We start from the raw sequence: 24846 nt of genomic DNA, 5'->3' as shown, positions 1-24846 counted from the left end.
TATTTCGCAGAGGATGTGTTACAATGTAATGAGTTAAGTAACGGGATTGAAGATGTGAAACACGCGTTTGACAGTCAATTACGGCGAATTCATAGGAACGGGAGACGAACAAAATCGAACATTTCTACCGCGTCGAAAGAATGAGACAAATGCGCGATTTGATGTGCAATTTTTCTCATCTATAATGGCGTTGTTCTCGCGCGAGAGTGTTAAGTACGCGTATTGTTTAAATAAATGATGACTCTAATGATTGAAGACTATTTATCATGGCAACATGATAAACAAGAGAAAGAGATAAATATATCTCGCGACAGATTAGAAATTATATTATTATTTATAATAGTTGATATATGTATAATATATATTGTATATTCTGATAAAAAGACATTAATTTCAAATTTATTAAAAATCATACTTTCAATATATTATTACAATCCTTATTATATTATATTATTTATATATATATATATATATATACATATATATAATAATAAATTTAATTCTCTGTTAGAAAATGTCTAGCGTTGACACAGCTGAAAATTCTCGTGTAACGCAAAATCCAAATGGAAGGTGATATGCGAAATTTAATCGCGATTCTGTTGATATAGAACTTAACGTATATAAAAACATCCTTGTCGATGAATTCTCTACGCGTTTTAACTAAATTCACGGTTATAGAAAATAGCTCTGACCTTTCGCGAGAGAAAAGGTTGAGTAGATGTATTAAAGGCCTCGCGGTCTCTACATCATTGGCGGTATATAAATAAATTGTATGGTAAGTGTCTGCGTAAAACAAATGTTGCGTGTCGATAATGCAATATAAATCGTATTAATCGACTCGACCTGATTACTTAATTAAGATACTTCATTTTTAGTAGCATCCTATTGTTGTGACGTACGGGAAGTATGCGTCGTGTGCGAGTACGCTCATTTATCGTAAGCCTTATGTCTATGCCTTATCAAGATCCTGGATCCTTTTTTACTTAAATTATGGGTTACAGGGTATGGATTGTTGTACGCGTGTGATAGCGATTACAATACGCTTTACACATTTATGCCAAAGTTGTGAATCATATCAAAAAAATTTATTCTATCTTTATAACTTTTTGTTTTCAACTCCGTCACTCGCGGATTCGATTCGTTTCGTCGCGAGGAGAAAATGTCGTGTGTCTATAGATTTTACTTTTAAATTACGTTTAAATTACGGAGGCATGGCTCTTGATATCCTTATTATTAGAATGTTAATACTCCTGATATTTTTACTACGTATTAATACTACTTTTAAAGTACTGATCAATATGATAAGTATAGTTGCGAATACAGGTCACGAGTTCTGCTCCAGAGGATAATTTCACAGAGGAACATCTAATATAAAGACTCGTTAGCTTTTCAAAATATCGGAATATTCTATGTCACAGAGATATATTGTCAATTTCCATTACCTACTTGCAATTTGTATTTTCGCCGCTCTCGTTCTTACTTTGCAAATTTTTCATCGGTCAATTTATAAATTTTTTTTTAAAATAAAGTTTTAAATGTTTGGATTATTCGTAATATGTAATATTTATGTTGATTATTAATTTCGCGAAAGTGATACGCGAAGGAATTTGAACGAAAGAGTTTTCTTGAATTGAAGAAAATTATTCCAATAGTTTATCGCGAACCAACACAACTGCGTTGGTGAATGAAAGAATATTCCCCATAGCTTACTTTCTACTTCGAATAATTTTTCGAAATGAATCTTCGCGTGCAAAGAAGACGCGAAAGAATATCCCCCGAGGTACCATTTTTTCGCATCTCGCATTTAATCCGTCAAATCTTTCGACTGGAAATATCGTAGAATCCCTCAGGTAATCGTGAAATACCTCTCTCAATCTTGCTTCTTCCCAACGATCTTATCTTGACACGATACCAAAGATCTGCTTGCTTTAGTTTCATCAAACGTAGAATGTATCTCGTCGTCAACCCTATTATATTACTTGTTATAACTTGACTCTAAAGATCTTTAATTGTAAAAAGATTTTTATATTCTCTGTTGACCTTTTATATATATATATATATATATATATTTATACATATATATATTATCTGACATTTACAAAGACATTTATAAAGACATAAGATCTACCATAAATGAACGCCTGTCTGCGCACAAAACGATATATGCGACGATAATGCTCTCTTAAAGCCATCGATTCTTTATAAAGACGGCTTTGTAACACGATTCTGATTTTGATTATAACGAATGTTGGATGGTGCGCGATGAGAAAGAATAGCTTTTAATGTATAATCCCAACGGAGGTACTTAATACCTTTACGGTCTTTGTTTCGCGAATGTATATTTGCAACAATTGGGTATGTTGCAGATATTTGCGTATCAGCTGATTCGAGAGAATGTATCACGGATAGCGGATCGAGCAGTAGATTATAAGTGTAATGTATTGAGCTATTTGATAATCGTTGTATTCCCTACAGTTTAGAAGTGCACGCATTTCCGTGAATACGCGGGATACATTTTATCCGAAGATATTCTTAACAATTTCACTTTTTTGCATAAAGCGACGCGAAGGAATCGTAATAAGCGAAACTGATTAGGAGATTACACGGTTACGACGGAAATAATAATGTTTCTGCGTCTCATCGAGAGCACTGTATACACGCGGAGATGTGAATCAGTTCCCGAGGGAGGACGCGTGCATTTATTTAGGACTCCAGCTCTCTTATGTCAAAGAAATATTGTTAAATATATAATTGTAAGTGCGAATGTGTGCTGAAGAACTCGAATCTGTGAAATCGAGATTATTTTCTCAAAAGTGCATAATCGGGTATACAATTTACATTTTCGTAGCGCATACTCATAACAATAGCATGCAACTCAGCCCTTAGAGAAGAGAGCGCATACAGATATACATAGATCTTGAATGTCTCTCTACTACTCGTGATCGGTAGACTGGAAGAATGTGCGTATCCGTGTCATTTCATCCTGTGTATTCGTAAAAGATCCTGTCGTTTATACGATCGTAGTTTGACGATGTTAGCGGTTACTATTTTGTATCGAGTACTCTTGATCCTTAACGGTCCATTTAACACTCGTCGCATTTTCGATCGATGCATCTGAAACGGAAGTAATTTTTGAGCGAGACGAAGAAAGGAGGCGCCAAAGTAAAGGAAAATGTAAATAGTATACGCGCGATAAAAGGACCTAATATCTCGCTACTTTGAATAAGAAAAGAGAGAATGCGAAAGATTTCGTATAGAAATAACGCAGACCGTTAAGGGTTAACATTTTGTAAAGCGAATAATAATATATGTATACGGCTCGCTAAAGAATCCCCAAAGGCGAAGTTTTTCATCGTGTCTCCGATCGCATCGCTCACGGCATTATATTGTAGCGATTACTAGGGCTCACTGCGATTCTGTAATGTACAAGAAGCAATAGAAAAAGTGCCAAAAGTTTCGTTTTATCCGTTTTATCTCCGTAACATCGGGATAGATTCGTCGAGCGCATTGCTAGAAAAGTTGCGACTGTGTGCATTCCTGTATTTAATTAATTAAAAAATAAGAAAAGAGAAGAAGCGCGCGAGAGAGATGACCGATATTGGAATTCGCGGTTGGCTGGAAAAGTGGCACATACATGGACAGACCACAAAGTTGCGTTACGTATATGTATACTAATAAAAGTTGTGTATCGCGGAATATGATGTTGTATGAATTTGCGGTCTTGAACTTTTTCCCGCGAGAACGCGATAATCGCGCGCGAATATCCGAAAAGCCGGAACAACTATTATATTTTCTACCCGATTAGAGAAGAGGAGGTACGAGTACCGATAATGCGAAAAAGGGAACACAACCGAGATATTTGCGAGAATTTGTCCGCTATCGTTTTCATCAATTCACCTCGGATAATGTTTATTAACTCTTTAATGCGCTGGAATTTTTAATTTAATTTAAGTTACTTTATATTTTTTTATTTAATTTAATTTAATTTTAATTAAATTAAAGAAAATTCTCTCAAAGATATTTTTCTAGTATTTTAAAGTTATTCTTACATTTTAAGCTTTTTTTGTAGAATAAGTTTTAAAATTTATATACTTGTATGAAAACAGAGCTGTCAAGAGGATTAAATTCAAACAAAAATAAAATTAAGGAAAAAGCTCTTGAAGCTCGGACACTCCGAAAATGTTAAAGGGTTAAAAATATTTCCTTCCTGTCACGCATACATCCTAAATGCATCTTCTTACACTTTTAAAACTATTTTATTCAATCTCCATCTCACGTTTGCGAGGAGCGGAATATAGTTGGGATTTGATGTAAGATTTCTATCTTTAGACTGATTAGCGAGCGCGGTAATTGCGAGATTTGTAAATGCGCGCATGTATGTGTAAAGAGTATTATTCTACGGTATTACATAAAAATATAATGGGGGATATGAAAACCTGTGAATCTGTGTGCGAGTGTGTGTACGACGAACATGTAACGTAGAATTAAGATATATATTTACACACTAGAAGGATCGGCACACATTTCTGTATCTATATATCACAGCAGCCTTCCTAGATAAGGAACCCTCCACTCACGGCGGTTTTACGAGATTACTGCTGATTATCGAGAAGTTAGAGGTATGATAGATACAAGGCCGAAGGGATGTAAAAGCGGGATTATCGATTTGATATTCATCGACCGGTTAAAATGGCCGTCACACGGTTTTTCTAGCGTTAAAGGATTTTTATCACCATTGTAACAATCTCCTACAAGAGAAGTACGATTACATATACCGGTCAAAAAAATCTTGATGATACATACTTACATACCAAAGAGAATAACAGAGTCACGGAATGAACAGAGAGGCTGAATCGAGGAGAGAGAGAAAGAGAGAGATTCACGTTCGAAAACCTCCAGAATTATAGTTTGCGTCTTGTCGCGCGAAAGGACAATTTTTTAAAGCACATCCTACTCTCGTGCTGGTGAAAAATAGCAAGATAACATAACGCAGAGAATATAATATACGATAAATGTTTACGAGAAGGAGAGAGGGCATCAATCGCGCGAGCGAGCTTTAAGCGGTGTGATTTTGGCATAACAAAAATATACCTCCGAAATATTCGATCATTTAATCGTGTAAAGGATAAATGACGGAGTGGATACGAAATATAAGCGTATCCAATCGTACCGTCTCAAGCTGTTTAGTCTTCTGTGCACCTATTTGTAATCTACGGAGGTAATCACACGGAGTCGCGCGCGAAGCCACGAATATTAATGGGCGCGCGAACGCTGTTAGAAAAAGATAACTATAGACGGCAGAGAGTATCTTTAGCTGGTGTGTATCACGCGCTACGAAGAGAGAAAAAAGAATTACGCGTTACAACGGTAGGGAGTTGTAGGGACACGTCGGTGCGCGAATATAAATGACTTTCTCATTTAAATTCAGGCGCTCTTGTCAGTCTATGGCAGCCACAGTGAAATACGCAAGGAAAAATTTTACATGTATATTATATAACTCAGATGATTATTAAATAAAATACTTATAAGAAAATGTATATATAAATAAAACTGCTGCTATATATATATATCTATATACAGTCATTGTGTATGCTATTCACGTATTCTTATCCTTTATCGCGTATAGCGGTTGCATTTTATTACTTCAATGGCATTAAAGTGAAGTTTATACTTACTTGACATTAATCGAAGATTCTGATTATTAATTCACTCCTCTCCGAGTATAGCTTGCGAACTCTCATCCATCAATCATAAGAACTGCGTGAATAAAAGAAAACAATACCCATACAGCACACAAAGATTGCATACATATTGTAGCAATCTTTCACCGCAATATTGCAACATAAATAACATAACATTGCACATAACATATTATTGCACTTAACATGTTCACGAAATAAAAATATATTTTTTTTTATATTAGAGATATATATAAAAATGGTTCAGCTTTACGCGGCGCTTTTATTACCATTAATAATTTATTGAATTTTGTCCATTATTGTTTTCCTTTGTTAAATGTCTGTAAAAATAAAATAGGAGTTAAAATTCATATTTGCATAAAAATATACATACTGCAAATATACATAAATATTTTTATCAAATATTTTAAAGTTCATATCTACAGCAAAATAGAAAATTAGAGAAAGCAAAAAATATCCACATAAAAAATATACGAACATATATCATAGATAAATATAATTTTTACTTTTGCGATCTCAATAATTTTAAGGTTATTAACCTAGGTTATTAACCTTAGGACATGCTATTCTATTATGATTAATTAATACATAATATATATAGGTTGCTATAATAAAACATAATATTATCAAAAAGTTCTTACCTTTTCTCGTACGCAACAATAAAAAATGTTAATCACGAAATACACGACAATCACAGATATGTGCAGCAAGACCGGCGCCTACTACACACGCACACAATTGCGAACGCGTACATGTGCTGCGCAAAGCATACAGTGCAGCAATATAAGCCAATTTAAGAAAAATGTTTTAATAAAATGAACCATTTAGTATTGTTTATCGTTAACATCTTTCATGTAGAAATATTGCAAAAAATTATTTTATTATAATATTTTATTATTAAAATTATATAAAAATTGAATTTTGCAATATTTCCGAAATATTAATGTCATGTTGCTACAAGTGTGCTGGTACTTTGTGGCTCTATATTTCTGCAATGTCTTTGTAATGTTGCATTGCAATTTGCGACATTGCAATGTTGCTGCAATATAATTGCAATGATCTGTGCTGTATGGGTAGTGTGCTTTGTGTAGGATATGTAACAATAATTTCAAGCATCCTCGCGCTGTATCTAGTGTCACCAAGCATAACTATAGGCAACCGATAGTAGATTACTCGACTAGTATAAAATTCCTGTCGTCGATAACGTCGTCAGTGATTATATCGACCGATGATAAACGTGGTCGGTAACGTCACCGCTCGATAATTCGTGGAATTTATCCACAGCTGTTTTTAAACGAAGTTATTGACCGAGACAGCCGACAGATGTCGTCTCGAGCGGCGTCGTACGACCGGTGCCACCGCCCTTCGTACATCGCGCCCTCGATAGACGAACAGACCGGCCCTACGTCGCGGCGCGACTGGGCGCGATCGCACACGGAGAAGGAAACGCGACGCGACGTAAGAAACGCTTGCTCGGAAGGGGAAAAAAAATTGAGCACCACTGGTATCCCGTATTCGCGCTGTGATCGTGAACGGAGAACGGAGGAGACCCGTCTCGTCGGTTGTCCCCGTCGCCGAGTACACGCGCGCGCGCGCGCGCGTGTGTGTGTGTGCGTTTGTGCGTGTTCTATCTGTGCGTGCGCGCGTGAGTGATATGTCTCCGATTCGGGGCTCTCGTTGTATGCGCTCGATGGTCGAGCATCGTCGCGCACACGTCGCCGCACCTACGTCGGGCGGCGCCGCGAAGAGATCGGCGGGCACCGCCGCCCATTATTAAACGCGGACGCTCTCGTCGCTTTCGTGCGAGGAGAACGAGACGCGGAAGGAAGCGGCCGGCGGATCGCAGAGAGCGGTGCGGCGCGGTGGTTCTCGGTGGGTGATCAATGAACTCTGGTTGAGTCGCGTGTGTCGAGGAGAGACGGCGGGACACGCACGCAACGATGGCCCGGCAAACGTACGTACATACGAACGATAATAAATCGCTCCTTTCTCTCTCTCTCTCTTTCTTTCTCTTTCTCTCTCTTTCTCTACCCGTTCCCGACGTATTCTTTCTCTCCTCGCGACGAAGACGATGACGACTATCATCCATCGACTTCCATTTTCGGTACGTCGCGAGAAACTCGCAATTATGCACGACGACCACGCACATACGGACGTGCGCGGGCGACGGTGTAACGCGTGCACGCGTTAAACGCATCCTCCTCCTCCCCTTCCCCCGCCGTCCCCCCCCTTCCCATGTTACTCGGTTACTCCTTTCCGCTCTTTGCGATCTTACGTCAGTTGGATCAGCGAGCGTTTTTCAACCCTTTTGTTCGGAGCCAATCGGTTAGCCCGCTTCATTTAACGCTTCTCGCTCCCCCCCGCGCCTCTTCCCGTTCGCATCCGCTCGCTCGTCCGTGTCCTCTCCTCTCTCTCTCTCTCTCTCTCTCTTTCCTCTTGGTCGGACGATCAGGATTAATCGCGGGACGCGCGAGCGAGCAGTCGACGCGGCGCGGCGCGGCGCGTCCTCGTAATTTCTCGCGGGCGCGAAACGCGGGCGACGCGCAAAACTCGAACCGGAAACGATCGGGGGACCTTCTCGCGCGGCGACGATTTTTCTAATACGTAATATCGTTAAAACACGTTCCGCTTCCCTCCGAGACACTCCTCCGTGTTTCTGCGCGTTTCGTTAGAAACAAAGAATGAATGGTTTCGAAGAGACGTGACGATGATAGCGGAAAATCGAGTGACATAAAAACTCACATTCTCCGCAAGATTCGGAATGAAACTAAAATTGGATTTTATCTTGTGTTCGTTTACTTAGATCTTTTTGTTTTTTCCTATATTCTTTCTGTTTCTTTATCTGAGAATGATCGTACAAGTCGTACGATAGGTATTAGGTAAGTAGAACGGTATTTTTTCTAATCTGAGCATTTATGAAGATAATTAATTGGAGAATGTGAGTTTTTTGTTTTTATAGATATCCTTCATTTCTAGTCGCTAATAATATGTCATTTTTAAAATGTTTGATTAAGCTTTATATATATTTCCCAGATATAATAATCCTATTATATATATATATATATATATATATATATATTGTCCGTAAATTGGCTTAATTACAAAGTTCCCGCACGTAAGCTTGCGTCGCGTATCGCGGTAGCGGATATCTTGGCGTGCGCGTGTCTGGAGTCGAGTTTCGGTCGCGAGACTTTATATATATATATATATATTGTCTAATATAGTTCATTCAAGGCTTGTTCAAATATAAAGATCATTTGACAAGTTTTCTGATATAAAAAAATTTTCAATTTATTATTCTTATCATTTTGTACTGTCCACAATTTACTGAAGATTAACTTTGTCTTTCCTTTTGGCTCAACTTTTATTGTACATATAAATATAATAATCTTTTATTCCATGATTCTTTTATTACAGATGATGACATAATACAGATTTATTGATTGTACTCTTTGAGAAAGCACGCACTAAACAATTGCTTCGTAAAACAAAGTAAATGATCCAAGATGAATGATATAGACAGTTTTGGCATGAAGGGAGGCTCAAAGATGCCTCACAGTCATTCGACGCCAGCTGGTGTGGATGGAGGTAGTAGAACACCTCCTGCGACACCACGGAAGGCTGGAAAAATGCTCGCGGTTCGTGTACAGATGTTGGATGACTCTATTACAATGTTTCAAGTGCAGGTAAATGAATACTTATTTTATTTTTAAATAATTTTCTTATATTGCACATTTATTTCAATTGCTTGCTACACATACTAAGACATATGAAGAAAATTATACAATTGACCTCACAAAGATAGTCACTAATAAGATTCGATACTCCTTTGTTAAAATTTTATAAGTTGTTTTAAATTTTCTAATAGAAATCTATAGAAAAAAATACAAGTCTTTTTATACTCTCTTTGATGGAACTCTTGAATATATATGAGTTAAGGATATTCTGCAACCTTTCTTTATGTGGTTTAATTTGTTATTTTTCTAAAGCCTTTATATGCATTATTTATAAAATATGTGTGAGCTATATATAGAATAATTATTGTTTATAATATTTATAAAAAAGACAACTTCTCTTATACTCTATAGAGAATAATAACGGAAGAATAAGCACTAAAATGATATTAAATGATGCTTGAATATCTTATTGTACCTTTATAATTCTATAGTATGTAGCAATTGAATGTGTGTATTATTGCATTTATAGCTGTAAGCTATTATATATCTGTGTTATGCATCTTTCTATGTATTCTTTCTTTATGTATTAAAATATTCATCATAGAACATCATTAAATAATCTAATCTAAACTTATATATCTTCTTTTTTTTTTATATAATCTTTATAAAATATATACCTAATATGTATTATTTAATATATTTCATTACACTTCTATGAGCTTTGCTGTTTATAATCGTTTATATTTTTTTATGTAATCAAGAAGTCTGTATGTGTATTAATATGTTCATCAGCCTATATTTGCTGCGTAGGCATATATTAAACTATTTACTTCGTGCATCCAGGTCAAGAGTCATTGATTACAAAGCCTCTTAGAATCCTGTCTGTAAAGCTATTTAACTTAGAATTCCGATACGCGAGATTTTCACTTTTATATTATTTTGGAACATTTCTTAATTTATAATTTCGATAATACAGAGTTTTATAATTTTATTTATACACTAAAATATTAATAAACTGGTCACTTCACTCTTTCAAAAATTTTTTACAATCTTATAATTATATATATATATATAATCATGTAGATTGAATAATCTTATCAATTTCATTGCAAAAAGCTAAGATGCTGGGGAACAAAATTAATCTCCGAAGAAACTAGCAACACGTTGCAAGCATTGTAAATAAATAATCAATAAATGAGTTTACACATATATCACACACAAGAATCCCCCATTTGATACATTATATGCTCCAGTAGCTCATTCTTCTGGAAATATATGCATACACTACAGAGCGCACATAGTATATAAGCATCTTGCCAATATATATATATATATATATATATATATATATATATATATATATATATATATATATATATATATATATATATATATATATATATATATATATATATATATATATATATATATATATATATATATATATATATATATATATATATATATATATATATATATATATATATATATATTGGCAAGATGCTTATATACTATGTGCGCTCTGTAGTGTATGCATATATTTCCAGAAGAATGAGCTACTGGAGCATATAATGTATCAAATGGGGGATTCTTGTGTGTGATATATGTGTAAACTCATTTATTGATTATTTATTTACAATGCTTGCAACGTGTTGCTAGTTTCTTCGGAGATTAATTTTGTTCCCCAGCATCTTAGCTTTTTGCAATGAAATTGATAAGATTATTCAATCTACATTTATAGCATTTAATTGTATAATCTTAATTCATATTATTTGTATGACATATATATATTTAAATATACATGTTTTTATATAATTACATAGCAGGAATATATTTCTGATATCAAAACAATCAAGTTATTTATAAAAACATAATAAAATAAGGATATATTAATAATATTTAAGAATTTTATGACTTAACAAGTTAATTGTATTAAAGATTACAATAATTTATCACATTGTATAAATTTTATTATTTAAAATTTTCAGGCCAAAGCACTAGGTAGAGTGTTGTTTGATCAAGTTTGTAAGCAATTGCACCTTTTAGAAGCAGATTATTTTGGTCTCGAGTATCAAGAACCAAATTTAACAAAAGTAAGATGTATAATTTTTGGTTTAATCTCTTAATGCTTTTTTTCAACGGGCAGTGAAATTAAAGATTGCAATATTTACAGTATTGGTTAGATTTGGAGAAACCAGTGTGCAGACAAGTTGGCTTATCTCTAATTGATCCTCTATTGAGGTTCTGTGTTAAATTTTATACGCCGGATCCTGCACAACTCGAGGAAGAGTTTACAAGATATTTATTCTGTCTACAAATCACAATAATTTATCACATTGTATAAATTTTATTATTTAAAATTTTCAGGCCAAAGCACTAGGTAGAGTGTTGTTTGATCAAGTTTGTAAGCAATTGCACCTTTTAGAAGCAGATTATTTTGGTCTCGAGTATCAAGAACCAAATTTAACAAAAGTAAGATGTATAATTTTTGGTTTAATCTCTTAATGCTTTTTTTCAACGGGCAGTGAAATTAAAGATTGCAATATTTACAGTATTGGTTAGATTTGGAGAAACCAGTGTGCAGACAAGTTGGCTTATCTCTAATTGATCCTCTATTGAGGTTCTGTGTTAAATTTTATACGCCGGATCCTGCACAACTCGAGGAAGAGTTTACAAGATATTTATTCTGTCTACAAATAAAACGGGATTTATCTCTAGGTTTATTGCAATGCAATGATAACACAGCAGCATTGATGGCCAGTTATATAGTTCAGGGTAATTACATCATTGTTATTTCTTCCGCTGTTAAAATTCTTATAATCTATAAGCTTAGTTGTGTTATTTGTTGAGATTTTATAATCTACTTTCTTGAGCACAGTACTATTTTCTTTCTTGTAGCTGAATGCGGAGACTATGTGATAGAAGATTACCCGGATCATACATATTTATCGACATATAAATTTGTGCCTCATCAGGATCAAGAATTGGAACGACGTATCATGGAGAATCACAAAAAACATGCGTAAGAGACATATATTTTAATGTAATAAGTAATGTTCTATTAATGTCGGGTTTGCCTGAAATGTACATGGTTTTAATGTTAACAGAGGCCAATCTCCTGCAGAGGCAGATCTCAATCTCTTAGAGACAGCTCGACGTTGCGAACTGTACGGAATGAAAATGCATCCAGCTAAGGTAAGTTTAATAACAAAAAACAAAAAATTTGTACATTATATACATATACATACATATATATATGTGCAATGTATGCCTATATATTAAAATAAATAATCTATATTGATATTATATTAAAATTATAAATGTTAATTATTAATAATAATTATTGACAATAATTATTAAAATATTTACATTGATATTTATATTATCAATATATTTTTTTATACTAACATACATATATGTTACTATAGTTATATATAAATTATATAAATATGTACTTTGTCGAATTCATCGATGAGACATATTCCGTGATCGGCAAGGACCAAAGCTCCAGCTTCTAAGGTCCATTCTTTACTGACGGGCGATCTCCTTACATAAGCAGTCAAACCAACAGCCGAAGCACCTTGACCTGTCGTGAAAACCACTCTAGGTGCCACCTTTTCCACATATTTCAAAAACTGCGATTTAGCAGTGCCAGGATCTCCGCACAACAGGACATTTATGTCACCGCGAACCTTATGCTTGTTGCCTGCATATTGCAATATTCAATATAAACAATGAAAGAGAGCATATCTTCAGATTTATAAAATGATTGAAATTCAAAATAAGTACCAGGATTTTTTGGTTCGCCACCGAATATTGTCAGTGCCAAAGCTCTTTTAATATTCTCGTGTCCATAGATCGAAGGCGCGATACTCGCGACAATGCGATCTGCAATTCGCTGGTCTTTACTCAGAGCGAGTATATATTATATATATATTTTGTGTATATGTAAAACTAATTTATCCTTATATATTCTTGTTCTTTGCTAGGATCATGAAAACGTTCCACTGAATCTTGCAGTAGCACATATGGGCATTGTAGTTTTTCAAAATTATACTAAGATAAATACATTTAGTTGGGCCAAAATCAGAAAAATCAGTTTCAAACGAAAACGCTTTCTAATCAAATTGCATCCTGAGGGTTATGTAAGTATTTGGAATCTTTAATTAAGCTTAAAAATAAATTTTTATCTTTACATTATTATGAATTTAAGTATGATGTATCCATTGCAATACAACTACTTTACTTGTTTTATTTTTTATAGGGTTATTATAAGGATACAGTCGAGTTTTTCTTTGAGGGACGTAATGAGTGTAAAAACTTTTGGAAAAAGTGTGTAGAAAACCATGGTTTTTTCCGTTGCTCTGTAGTTAAGAGAGTCGTGAGGCAGAAAACTAGAGTGCTTAGCCGTGGATCATCATTCAGGTATATCAAATTACAATCTCTTAATATAAATCACATAGTATGTTTAAATCATTTTATTTTTAAATATATGACTTTTTTAAAGATCTTTAAAGTGTCATTGTATATGTGTAAGAAAAAATGTTTAAAAAAAATTACAATGCTTTAAAATACATTTAAGATTATTATAAAATAGTAAAAAAGATTTCTGTTGTTCATATTACCAGGTATAGTGGCAAAACTCAGAAACAGATTGTCGAATTTGTTCGGGACAATTATGTGAAGAGGCAGACATTTCAAAGGTAAGTTGTTCCAAGAGATCGAAAGCTGTGTTGAACAATTAAAAGTCTTTGGATATCCCCCATGTAATATGTAGGTAGTGCATGTATATTGCGTACTGTTTCCCCCCTAATATGTTGGTTTGTACCATTGAAGTCTTTAATTAATGAACGCATCAATTTTGTGTGGTTAAGATAGGAGGTGGCACGGTCTTGCTTTTGCCGGAATCGGTATTTGTTATATATATATATATATACATGTATTATCCACGAACATCCACAATTTCCATAGCGGAAACTGTTTCCAAGTTTTTATATTTCCGTTTGTCAGTGTTGCCTGCTCGGACAGGGGTGGCGGGGAGTCAGGCTCACCATCAGGCACGATAAACCCGAATGATGAGTGTACCCTCTCAATAGCGTGATCACTAATTATTTATTGTTGTATCTGATAATACACAGCAAAGTACCATACTTCACTATAATATCCTATAAAACAGTTCTATCCAACAAGATACTTGTCCATAGCAGTAGACTGTTCTAAAATAGAAGTTTTTTAACCTATTATTAATATATTCTCGAAAAAAGGAAAGTTATTCTTGTACATATTGCCGGTAGATTTTCATTTGCTGTGCGATATCGATGCACGGTTGAGAAACGCCTTCTTACATATCATGGAAACATATTAATTGATAAAGTGAGGAATACAAGATGAGTAATATTAAATTTAATTACAAAAGTTAAAGTAGCCAGTATATTTTTACATTAATGATATATCAATTTTGCTGAAAAGATCTGTGTATATTGAGATAATATTTTTATATTATGCCTATCGCACATCTTTGGATTTTTATCCTCAGAAACAATAATTGTGTAGGGTGTATAGGAGTACAAAATTTGACATTCTTTCCTATAAACAATAATATACTATTGCAAAAGTTGAATGCATTAAATTTTAAAAATGACATTGGATATATTTATTTTAAAAGTGCACTCTTATTTGTATTTATTTATGCTTCTGGATATGCAAGATATACTTCTTGTATATTTCACATAATTATATTGCACGTATGGTTCTATTTGCGAGAAAACGCAAATATTTTAACACAAGGATTTTTATATTGATTAATATCTCCAAGATGTATTTCGTATGACATTTATAAACATAAGACAGCCTTCTCTTTTACATATGCTACAATTTTGTACTCCATTAAAAATAATTTCTGTCTTATTACTATTCCCAAATTTGTTCAATGGTGGTGCACAATTCTCCTTTGCACTCATGATATCCCAATGATTTATTAGTAATATATAGTTTATTATATTTTTACACATTTAAAATACACATTTAATTGTTGTATCTTGTTATATTTTTATAGTTGAAAATACATAGAACATATAATGAGTGAGACTCTAATCATGTTCCATCGACAGCGATATAACTACATTGTATTAAAAAATCGGCTATTTAACGGCGATGTTGACCGTGTATCGTATCAGAAATGTAATCTATTTTTATTTATCGCATCGCATATTTCAATACGTGGGTTAGCAGGAAGATCGATATCTTTCTCACAGTTCCTCGCGTCATATACCGTTGCTTAGTCGACGGAAGCTATTACCTTTTTTTTTCTTTTTTCTTTTTCTTTTTTAGTGTTACTTTGCGATCTCGTTAAGGAGAAAAAAAAAAAGAGAAAAAGGGATAAGTTAGTTCCGAACAGGCTTGGCATTTGATAGCCTAAGTCTGATGCTGAACTTGACTCTCTCTTGCTCGCAGGTCCAATTCGTTCCGGCAGACTAGCGGTGGTAGGGCATTGCAGGGCTCGGAGGGGGGAGGCTATCGTGGGGCCACTCCAAGCAGCTCCCTTATGGGCAGCTCCAGCATCTCTGCCCACCCCCTCCTGCCCCTCGGCGATCCTGGTATGTACCATGACCGACACCAACCTCCACAACAAACGCTTTATTTTTAATTTCTCCGCCCTTTGGCTCTCTCTATTTCTGTCCACCTGTTTCTAGCCTCATTTCTTTTCACCGTATCATAACTGAAGTACTGTAATAGTAGAGTAGATTAGCGTATCTTAAATAGATTGTTTTTAAATGACCTTTGTGCGTAAGAGATTTATGATGTTTGTAAAAATTATATGTATATGTAAAGAAAAAATTGTAAAGGAATATAATCATACGTAAAGATTTGCGATTACAATTACATTTCGTTAATAATTGCACATTAAAACAATTTTTAAACTATGCGCGCTCGGAATATGAAATTAAAATATTTATGACATTACATCAGTTTTATACAGAAAACTAAAAATATAATTGAATATCGATTAGTTTTGATACCACGAAGGGTGTCAAAGTAACATTAACAGTCTTTAATAAAAATATAAAAAATATTTCTGTGTAAAGTATATTACATTATTAAAAGAGGTAGTAGTATTAGTATAATAATTATGACAGATATGTAATCACATAATGAGAATTACGCGCTAAGGTTCTTTATGCGAAAGATATGTCGGGAAAGCGAGAGAGATTTATATAGCACGCGCGATCTTTTCAGCCCTGGCAACCCCAGCTCTGTCTCTGTCATGCGGCTCGATGACACTGGATTCTCCGACGACTGTGACGAGTGTCTCGATGGGCGGGACGATTCACCGTCGAGAAGACACAGCTACATCGTTTCGGACGCTTACCTCTATCGACGTCCATTCGCCAGCCACCCCCAGCCAGGTCCCAGCACCGCGGCAGATGCATGCTACCAGTCAACAACGGATTTCATCAACAGGTCGTATCAGCCCCTCTAACAGCAGTCCCCCCGAATTCCCACCACCACGACCTCAGCCCAGACACCCCTGGCAACGGTCGGCTAGTTGTCGCGAATTGTACGCTTCTAGTTTCGAGGACTCCGGTAAAGCGCGACCGCGGGACGATAAGATCACCGCGGAACCGCCATTAGACCCATTCCAATTAGCTTCGCAAGGTGAACTAGATAACCCCGTAACACGTTACGACGAGAGTAATCGTTCGTATAGCGCCGCTAGTTCGAAATTACCTTCTTTAGATCACGACTCTGTTCCCGAGCGTGTCTACAGCAGTTCCTACCCGGGAACGTCGTCGTTGTCTACCGAATCGGGTCATGAGGAATCGGGTCCCGCTGGAGATCTATCGCACGACGATCTCTCGCACGATTCTTACGAGCTTTTGGAACGCGAGCACGAATTCGAGTATCCGGAATCGTATTCCAGTCCGCACGACGAACCGATATCCGATCAGAGCGACGAAGGAATCGAGCACGAGATGTTCCAAATGGATTCCGAGACCGATTCCTTCGTCAAGCATAGATCGTTGAAACCTTCTGAGAGACAACAATACAAATCCGCGCTAACTGATCTTAAGAACAGTAAAGCCAAGTCCATCGATCGGTACTCAGCTATATCCAAGCCAGACGGTGATTATGTGATCACTGAATCCAGGATACAACGGTCGTGCACTCAAATAGAACGCAAGTTTGAGATGAGACACGCTAATTCTGTGGAACAGTCGTCCAAGACGGCTATTCCGCATCAAGACTCGGCCAGAAAAGATCCCGTAATATTGCAGGTGCAAAAGCAAAAGATTTCCGTTCTCAACGAATTGAAGAACTTGAAACCAAAGTACAAGATCACTCACGTAGATTCGGAAGTCTTGCGAGACGAGGGTATTATGCGTCCGAAATCGCGAATAGACGACGATCTGAGCCCGGTTGATGGGAATGGTAGAACCGTGTTAGATCATGGCGCGAAAGGTAGGACGACCAGAGCACGCAGTATCGCTAGCTTGGATGATCACCCGCCACGGATGTACGTCGAGACAGGTAGCTTAGGTCGTGGACATAAATCTAGGGATAGAAAATCGCGAGATTCTGACATTAAGGTCGAGAAAGTGTTGTCGAAAGAGCGTAGGAGCATCGAAAGGGAGGAGCGAAAACGAATTGAGAGGGACTATTCGAGGGATTCTAGGCGAATCGATAAAAGCGATTCTCGGGAGCGTCGGTCCATGGATCGACTCGATTCGCGCGATTCGCGGAAATCGGACAGTCACGGTCGTCGCAGTATAGATCGGATCGATATGCGCGAATTACGTAGGAGCATCGAGCGGCTCGATGTGCGCGAGAAAAGCTACGAGCACTTGGACTCGAGGGAAAAGAGTGCCTTTTATTACAATGATTTTTACGAATCACGCGGAAAGAGCGCAGATCACGCGGAAAGAGCGTCGATCGTTTAGACTCTCAAGGGCTGCGCAGCAGCATGGAGTATCTGAGGAGTCCTAAGGAAAGGAGTCCTAAGGAGAGGAGTCCTAAGGAGAGGAGTCCTAAGGAGAGAAGTCCTAAGGAGAGAAGTCCTAAGGAGAAGAGCACTCATCGGCATTCAGATACGCGAGAGCGCAGGGAAAGAAGTATCGATCGGATCGATTCTCGAGAATCTAGAAAAAGCAGAGCGGCTTCTATTGATTACGAGAGGCATACTTTAGAACGTTTTGATTCTGGCAATAGAAGTCCGTTTGAGCGGTTAACTCCGAAGGAACAACGAAGAATGAGCATAGAGAGGCTGGATTCTCAAAAGTTCGACTTTGATCCGCGAACGATCGAACGTTTAAAATCGTTGGAACGTTACGAGCAAAGAGATCGAATTTATGAAAGAAAGGCCGAATCGAGAAGCGCCGAGCGAAAAAGTCTAGAAAAGCTGGATTCGCGGGAGCGAAAATATTTAGGGCGCTTGGAATCGCGGGAGGGAAGAAGCCTCGAGTGCCTGGATTTCGATAACGCTGAACGCAGAAAGAATATTGAGAAGATGGAATGTAAAGATCAAAAAAGGAGCAGGAGCAAACCTGAAAAATCGGAGGAGAAACCGCGGGAGCGCGATGATTGGAGGAGCTTGGAGAAAGCGCGGAAGGACAATGAGAGACGAGAACGCGAACGGCAAGTGAAACTGTCCCTCGAATCTCGTACAGAGACTGTCATCGGCGTGCCACACGAGATGGAGAATTTAAAGCCGAAAGCCGTGTTCGCCGAGTACGAGCCGAAGGTTGTCGGCGGCGTCGTGCTGGGTTTCGAAGAGACCGCGTTGCCCGGTCACATACCGGTGGAACGTACGAAGAGCGATCCAAATCCGGCGCGACAGAGATTAGGATCCAACAGCAAACGACATATGTTGATGCATCAAAAATCCATAGATCTGACTCCCGCCGATTCCGGCGATGAAGAACCGTTTTCAGATAGCGCGGCGACAGTGCAGAAGACCAATGTTGATATACCATACACATTGCACAAAAGACATGTTATGAACGGTACGGCGTCCGATGAGAAATCCGAATCGGATAGCAGCAAGACTTCAAGGAATATCAAGAGTACCACCAAGGACTTGCCGAAGCTGCCGTTGAAAATTATAACAGACATTTCGTACTTTGATTTAACCAAGCTTTCCTCGATAGATAAGACTAACAGTAAACTATCCCCGGATAAACCGAAAAGCGGCGCGATTACCGCCGCAAGACCAAAATCTATATTGAGTCCATCGGATAAGCCGAAGAGTATTTTAAGTCCAACATCGCCCACGGATCCAAAGAGTATTATTTGCAGTTTATCGCCTACAAACAGAAGTCCTTCGAAGGCGAATGCGAAAACTCAATCTCCCGATAAGCTTTCGCAGAAGGGCGGTTCGTTAGACAGAAACAGGACGGAGGTCATCATCAACGAGGATTACACGTGTAAGAAATCTTCTAGTTTAGATAAAAAGCCTTCGAAATTATCTCCGGTCGAACCGAACGTTACCATTATATCAGCACTCGAAAAACGTTCGCCCAAGAAATCACCAACCGATTCTAACGTAACTATTATTTCCGTAATACAGAAGAAGAAATCTATAGATGGAGCGCCCAGAAGTCCTACTAACGTTGCAAAAACAGCAGATGCTAAATCAAAAGCCGCTTTGAATTTTGCCGACGTTGTCGGCATGGAAATGAAGCAAAATCTGGAACGCAAAGCGAAACTTGAAAAAGATAGTCTGAAGGCGCCGGACGATAGTTTAGAGAAACAAGATAGCATCGAGAAGATACCGTTACCGGAAATTCCTGGCGATGGAAAAGTGGATGACATAGAGAAAATGACGCCCGATAACCAAGTTATCGGGAAAATTCAACAAGCAATGCTCAAAGAATTGGTCCATTCATTAAAACGAACCGTCGATGACTTGTCCGACGATGATCAAAGGAAAGAGAACGTACAGTCCGTTATAGCTGAAGTTCACATATCAGCTGCGGCGGAAATAAAAACGAAAAAACCACCGATTCCGGAGAAACCAAAAACATTGGAAAAGCCAAGCATTCCCGAGAAGACGAAACGTATTTTGGAGAGAATAGAATCAAAGTTCTCAGAAGTTAGTAAAAATTCCGCTACAAAAATATCGAGACCCAAGATCATCGATACAGGATTTGACGATTTTGTGGATCCAGTCGCCGATTTGCCTTTGGACGAAGTGCCTGTGAAACCTGCTTTAGAGTTGGATAGTCTTAAAGTTCCTGAATTCGTTCCTTTCTTGTTGAGACCGCACGCAGAACCATTAAGATCGAAGTCCCTGTCTCTGGCGGAAGAGAAAGCACCGATCGACACATTGCTTTCGCCGGAGGTCGAAAATAAGCATTTCGTGCAGGACGTCTCTCCGAAAAGGGTGAAAAAAGTGAAATCGGAGCCGAAAAAGGACTTCAAGAAACAATCAAAATCATTGGAGGGTGACAAGCCACCACTGAAGAAGACCGCGTCGAAGGAGTCGCGTGCACCGGTGGTGAGTACAAAAATTGATAAATCTAAATTAAAGCTCGGCGAAATGCCGCAGGAGATTATAATAATCGATTCGACTGATGTAGCGCCAGAGATAAGCATCGTTCAAAAAGGTAGATCAAAATCCGTAACCAGATTATCTGACAAACCATTTTCGACGTCGAAGGACGACAAGGAAGAGACGAAGAGTACTCGTGCGAAATCCGCATCAGTCGACGATGAATTAATTAAAGGCACGATAAAATCCGAAAAATCCAGACCGAAATCACTGGGAATATCAAAGAGTTTAGGAAGTACGGAGAAAAAAGATTCAGTAGAAAAAATATCTCCAAAGAGGACTATCATATCTAAAGCTGCCGCCAAGGCGGATTCAAAAGCCGAAAGTAAATCTGCCATTGCGAGGGACGCAGTATCGAAGCAGGACTCGAAATCAACGCGCGGCAAAGTAGCATCGAAAGTAGAAGCGACTAGTGAAGAGGCTAATGAGTCGAAACAGCCTAAGTTGGAGAAAGATTCTAAACCGTGTGTTAAACCTGACGTTGTGATCGATCAGCCGGCAGAGACTAAACGGACTGTAGTAACGGATGAATCCAAAGAGCCGGTCAAGGAATTATTAACCAAGGAACCAACGAAAGACAGCGCGAAGAAAACCGCGCTTGCTCAAGATTTAACTCAATCCCCGTTAGTGTTACGTAAACCGGGACAAACGCCGATACTGTTTGCTCGCGCGCGTCTTGGTCTTTCCGAAGGTAGCGGAATTGGCGCTTTGCAACGTCAAGGCGCGACGCAATCGCCTACCGCTCAGCGACGCGCCAAGTCCTTGGATGCCGCGGTGATTTCCGTGCACAGACTTCCGCCGGCGAACGCGTTCTCCAGCAAGGATGACACAGTGGACGTATCGGAGAATCTGGAGGATCGAGAGAATGCTGCTGCCGCCGAGGAGGCACGAGAAGGTATGAGCGCGATATCGAAGGCGCAGTCAGCACAGATGGAGGCCTCTCCGAATCACAGATCCGACAGTACCGATCATACAACCATTCCGGAGATATGTACCGATTCTCTGTCCGTCACCGAGACTTCGGCGCAGTATTTAGAGTCACCGTTAACGGAATGCAATGAGATCGTAACCAGCATCGATTTGATACCTTACGAAGGGCAAGAGAATGGTAGACAAATTCCGTTTATTAGTTATATTAATGGAAATGAGAATATTACAGAGAGCGCCAAAGTAGAGGAAGCCTCGAAATTCATCGACCAGAGTTCCGCAGAGTCCGGCGGTGAACAGGAAACTTCTCAAAAGAGTTCCGAAGCGATGAAGGCTGACGTGCCTTCAAGAACTGTTCAGTCGGATCAATCATCAATAATCTTCGTGAAGAGTGCTAGTACAGAAGTTATCGTCTGCAAACAGAAGCAAACCGAATTGTCGAAGGACGCTATTGAGGATTACAATGGAGAAGGGAGTATGAAGATTGGCGAAACGATATCGATAAAATCTCCGACTCGTCCGGAAGATCTTTATACCAAGATCGAAGATTCCGACCGGAAAAGTCCGTCTGAAAGAGACGATGTTCCTGACGTAACTATAAGCGTAGTTCGAGAAGATGAAAAATACTTTCTTAACTATTACGATCAGGATGAGCTTCCGGACATGGTCAAGTCGCCGATACAGATATCCATCGAAGAGTGCTCAGACGACGAGGGGAATCCGGAGGAGGAAGAGGAGGAGAGACTGGAGGTGGAGGAAATTGACGAGCGGGAAGAAGAGGAAAACAAACGACTCGACTCTCTTGATACAAGCGAAGATACGTTAGATGCGCTCGATACGCAAGTGCAAATGCGAGGCGTGGACAGCGAAATGAGCTCGCCGGATTACGGTGTCGATAAGATGGACGAGAAAACATTAGTCGAGGTCGAACTGACACCGGAATATCTAGAGATGAAAAGAGAAGATGAGGAGATAGCGGAAGAATTACCGGAAGACGAGCCGGTCAAAGAAGCCGTGGAGATCGCGGATTCGAATCGTTTGTCCATCGATAAGAAGCTCAGACTGAGCACCGAACGCTCGAGAAGCGAGGAAACCAATACTTGGACACCGGACAGAGAAGACCCGGACTCCAGTTCGTGTTCCATCGCCCGGCCATTGGGAATCGGTCAGATACAACCTATAGTAGATCGTCGGGAGATTGCTCTGATTGAAGGCGCTCGCAGTGGTTCTCTAGATGACGACAATAGCAACGGCTCGCAACCAGCTCTAAAGCACGAGATGAGCACGACGTGGAAGTCGTTTCCGCAAGAGAGCTCCGGTAGTTCAAGTTTGGAGGAAGGCTGGGTACCTCAAGACGAGAACAATGCACAGCAGTCGCAATCCGAAGATAGCAACGGTCAAAACGAGGACAGTTTTCAAGAGGATCTAGCGGATTTTCCTGGTACTTTCATCTATCCTATCGGACCCGAGATATTGGCCAATTACGGTGCATTCTCGCTCTCTCGTACATTGTCCAGAATATCTGAGCGATCGACTACATCGGAGCAGGACAAAAGCGACTTCGAAGATTCCTTCAAACCCAGCTCGAGGTCGCCGAGTCTCGACGACGAATCTTTAATGTCGAGCGACCATCAGCCGTCTTTGTCGTCGGATCCACCGTCCGGCACAGCGTTACCATCTGTCTCCGACGATCGCAGAACATCCTCCGAATTACCGGATATTCCCATCGATGTGATCGGCGCGCAGGAGGACGATTCGAAATCACCACGAACGAACAGAAGATCACGGTTGCAGCTACAAAGCTCCGAGGACTGGCCATCGCCGCCGAGCTCACCCGTTTTCGATACGCCGGTGGTGAGCCACGTGGAGACGTTTTACATGGAGATTAAACCGGAGGAAGCCGTCAAGGTCACCGTCACGGACAGCACTGAGACGCCCGTTCAAGGGGCGGATCGGGACAGCGATTCGAGCGATGAGAATCGAACTTTGCACGACGATCTTCATTCGACTTTTTTGGAGGACGGACAAAGTTCGACATCCGCGACGACGGTCGACGGTACGGTTAAGATCGTGGTGAAACCAAAATCGAACTCGTACATAACAGGCTCGTCACACAGCGAGGACACATCGATGGGCCTGTCCATGTCCGAGTGGTCCAGCTCGAACAACACCGTGCGCCAATTTTGTCAATACTCTGGCACAAAGTCCGACGACAACTCGTTAGCGGAACTCGGCGCCTCAATCTCGGATTGGTCGGGTAGTACTACGGTGATACCGCAGCAATATTACTCCACGGCGGGCGCGGATAAGAGCCAGAGCGACACCACGACGTCCGAGAGGAGCGCGACCAGCATGAGGCCGAATTCAAAGTGTCAGACTGCTGACACTTCTTCCCTCCCCTCGCCACCGTCTCCGTCTTCGTTGCCGCTACCCGTATCGCCACCACTGCCTTCTCCACCCGCGACGGCTACCTCCCCGTTCCGTTACGAGGACGAAGCTGTCGGTTCCGCGATCGAGCAACGCGAAACTTTCCAAGAGATCGCCGAGACGTTCGAGAAGGACGATCTCCGCCAAGCTCGAACACACAGCGATGAATTCGACGAAGCGCGACGATTTATCGAGAGTCAATTTGACGAGCATCGTCGATCGCGTCGCTACGACGACGATGAGCAGCAGCAGAGTGTTTATCCGGAATTCGCCGGTATCTCGCCGCCTCGCATCACTCTTCGAAATGAGTACGACGAGGCTATCGACGACCTTGATTTCCAAACGGTTCCGGAGGATGAAACGACACTCTGCATCGATGATACGGCGCTGCCAATCCCTGAGGAGGATGAAGATCAACTCTATGACAACGTGCCCGCCATGAAATATTCCAGCAGCGATCAAGTACGGATGGAAGTCGGCCGCGGTGACAGTTCAGAGGACATGCACGAGAAGTACGCCGATCTCACGTTACAATCGAGACTGGCGGACGACGATTGGTCCTCGGAAG

The 24846-nt window shown here is 39.3% G+C and overlaps 1 protein-coding gene across 1 annotated transcript in view; it reads left to right on the top strand.

Annotated features, from left to right (window-relative positions):
- The first annotated feature begins 7106 nt into the window (after nucleotides 1-7106).
- Nucleotides 7107-24846, top strand: part of LOC115244526 (FERM, ARHGEF and pleckstrin domain-containing protein 1) — a 56202-nt gene continuing 38462 nt past the window's right edge. The window contains exons 1-11 of the mRNA XM_029822219.1: nucleotides 7107-7653; nucleotides 9117-9385; nucleotides 11365-11469; nucleotides 11929-12151; nucleotides 12275-12398; nucleotides 12484-12571; nucleotides 13366-13521; nucleotides 13641-13801; nucleotides 14005-14079; nucleotides 15830-15972; nucleotides 16613-16837. Coding sequence (XP_029678079.1) covers nucleotides 9206-9385; nucleotides 11365-11469; nucleotides 11929-12151; nucleotides 12275-12398; nucleotides 12484-12571; nucleotides 13366-13521; nucleotides 13641-13801; nucleotides 14005-14079; nucleotides 15830-15972; nucleotides 16613-16837 — 1480 coding nt within the window. The 5' untranslated portion in view covers nucleotides 7107-7653; nucleotides 9117-9205. The remainder of the gene's footprint in view (nucleotides 7654-9116; nucleotides 9386-11364; nucleotides 11470-11928; nucleotides 12152-12274; nucleotides 12399-12483; nucleotides 12572-13365; nucleotides 13522-13640; nucleotides 13802-14004; nucleotides 14080-15829; nucleotides 15973-16612; nucleotides 16838-24846) is intronic.

The sequence above is a fragment of the Formica exsecta genome, unplaced genomic scaffold (genome assembly GCF_003651465.1).
Source record: "Formica exsecta isolate Colony F162 unplaced genomic scaffold, ASM365146v1 scaffold82, whole genome shotgun sequence".
Lineage (NCBI taxonomy): Eukaryota > Metazoa > Arthropoda > Insecta > Hymenoptera > Formicidae > Formica > Formica exsecta.
Note: the sequence above shows the minus strand (reverse complement) of the source record. Positions and strands in the feature narration are given on the sequence as shown.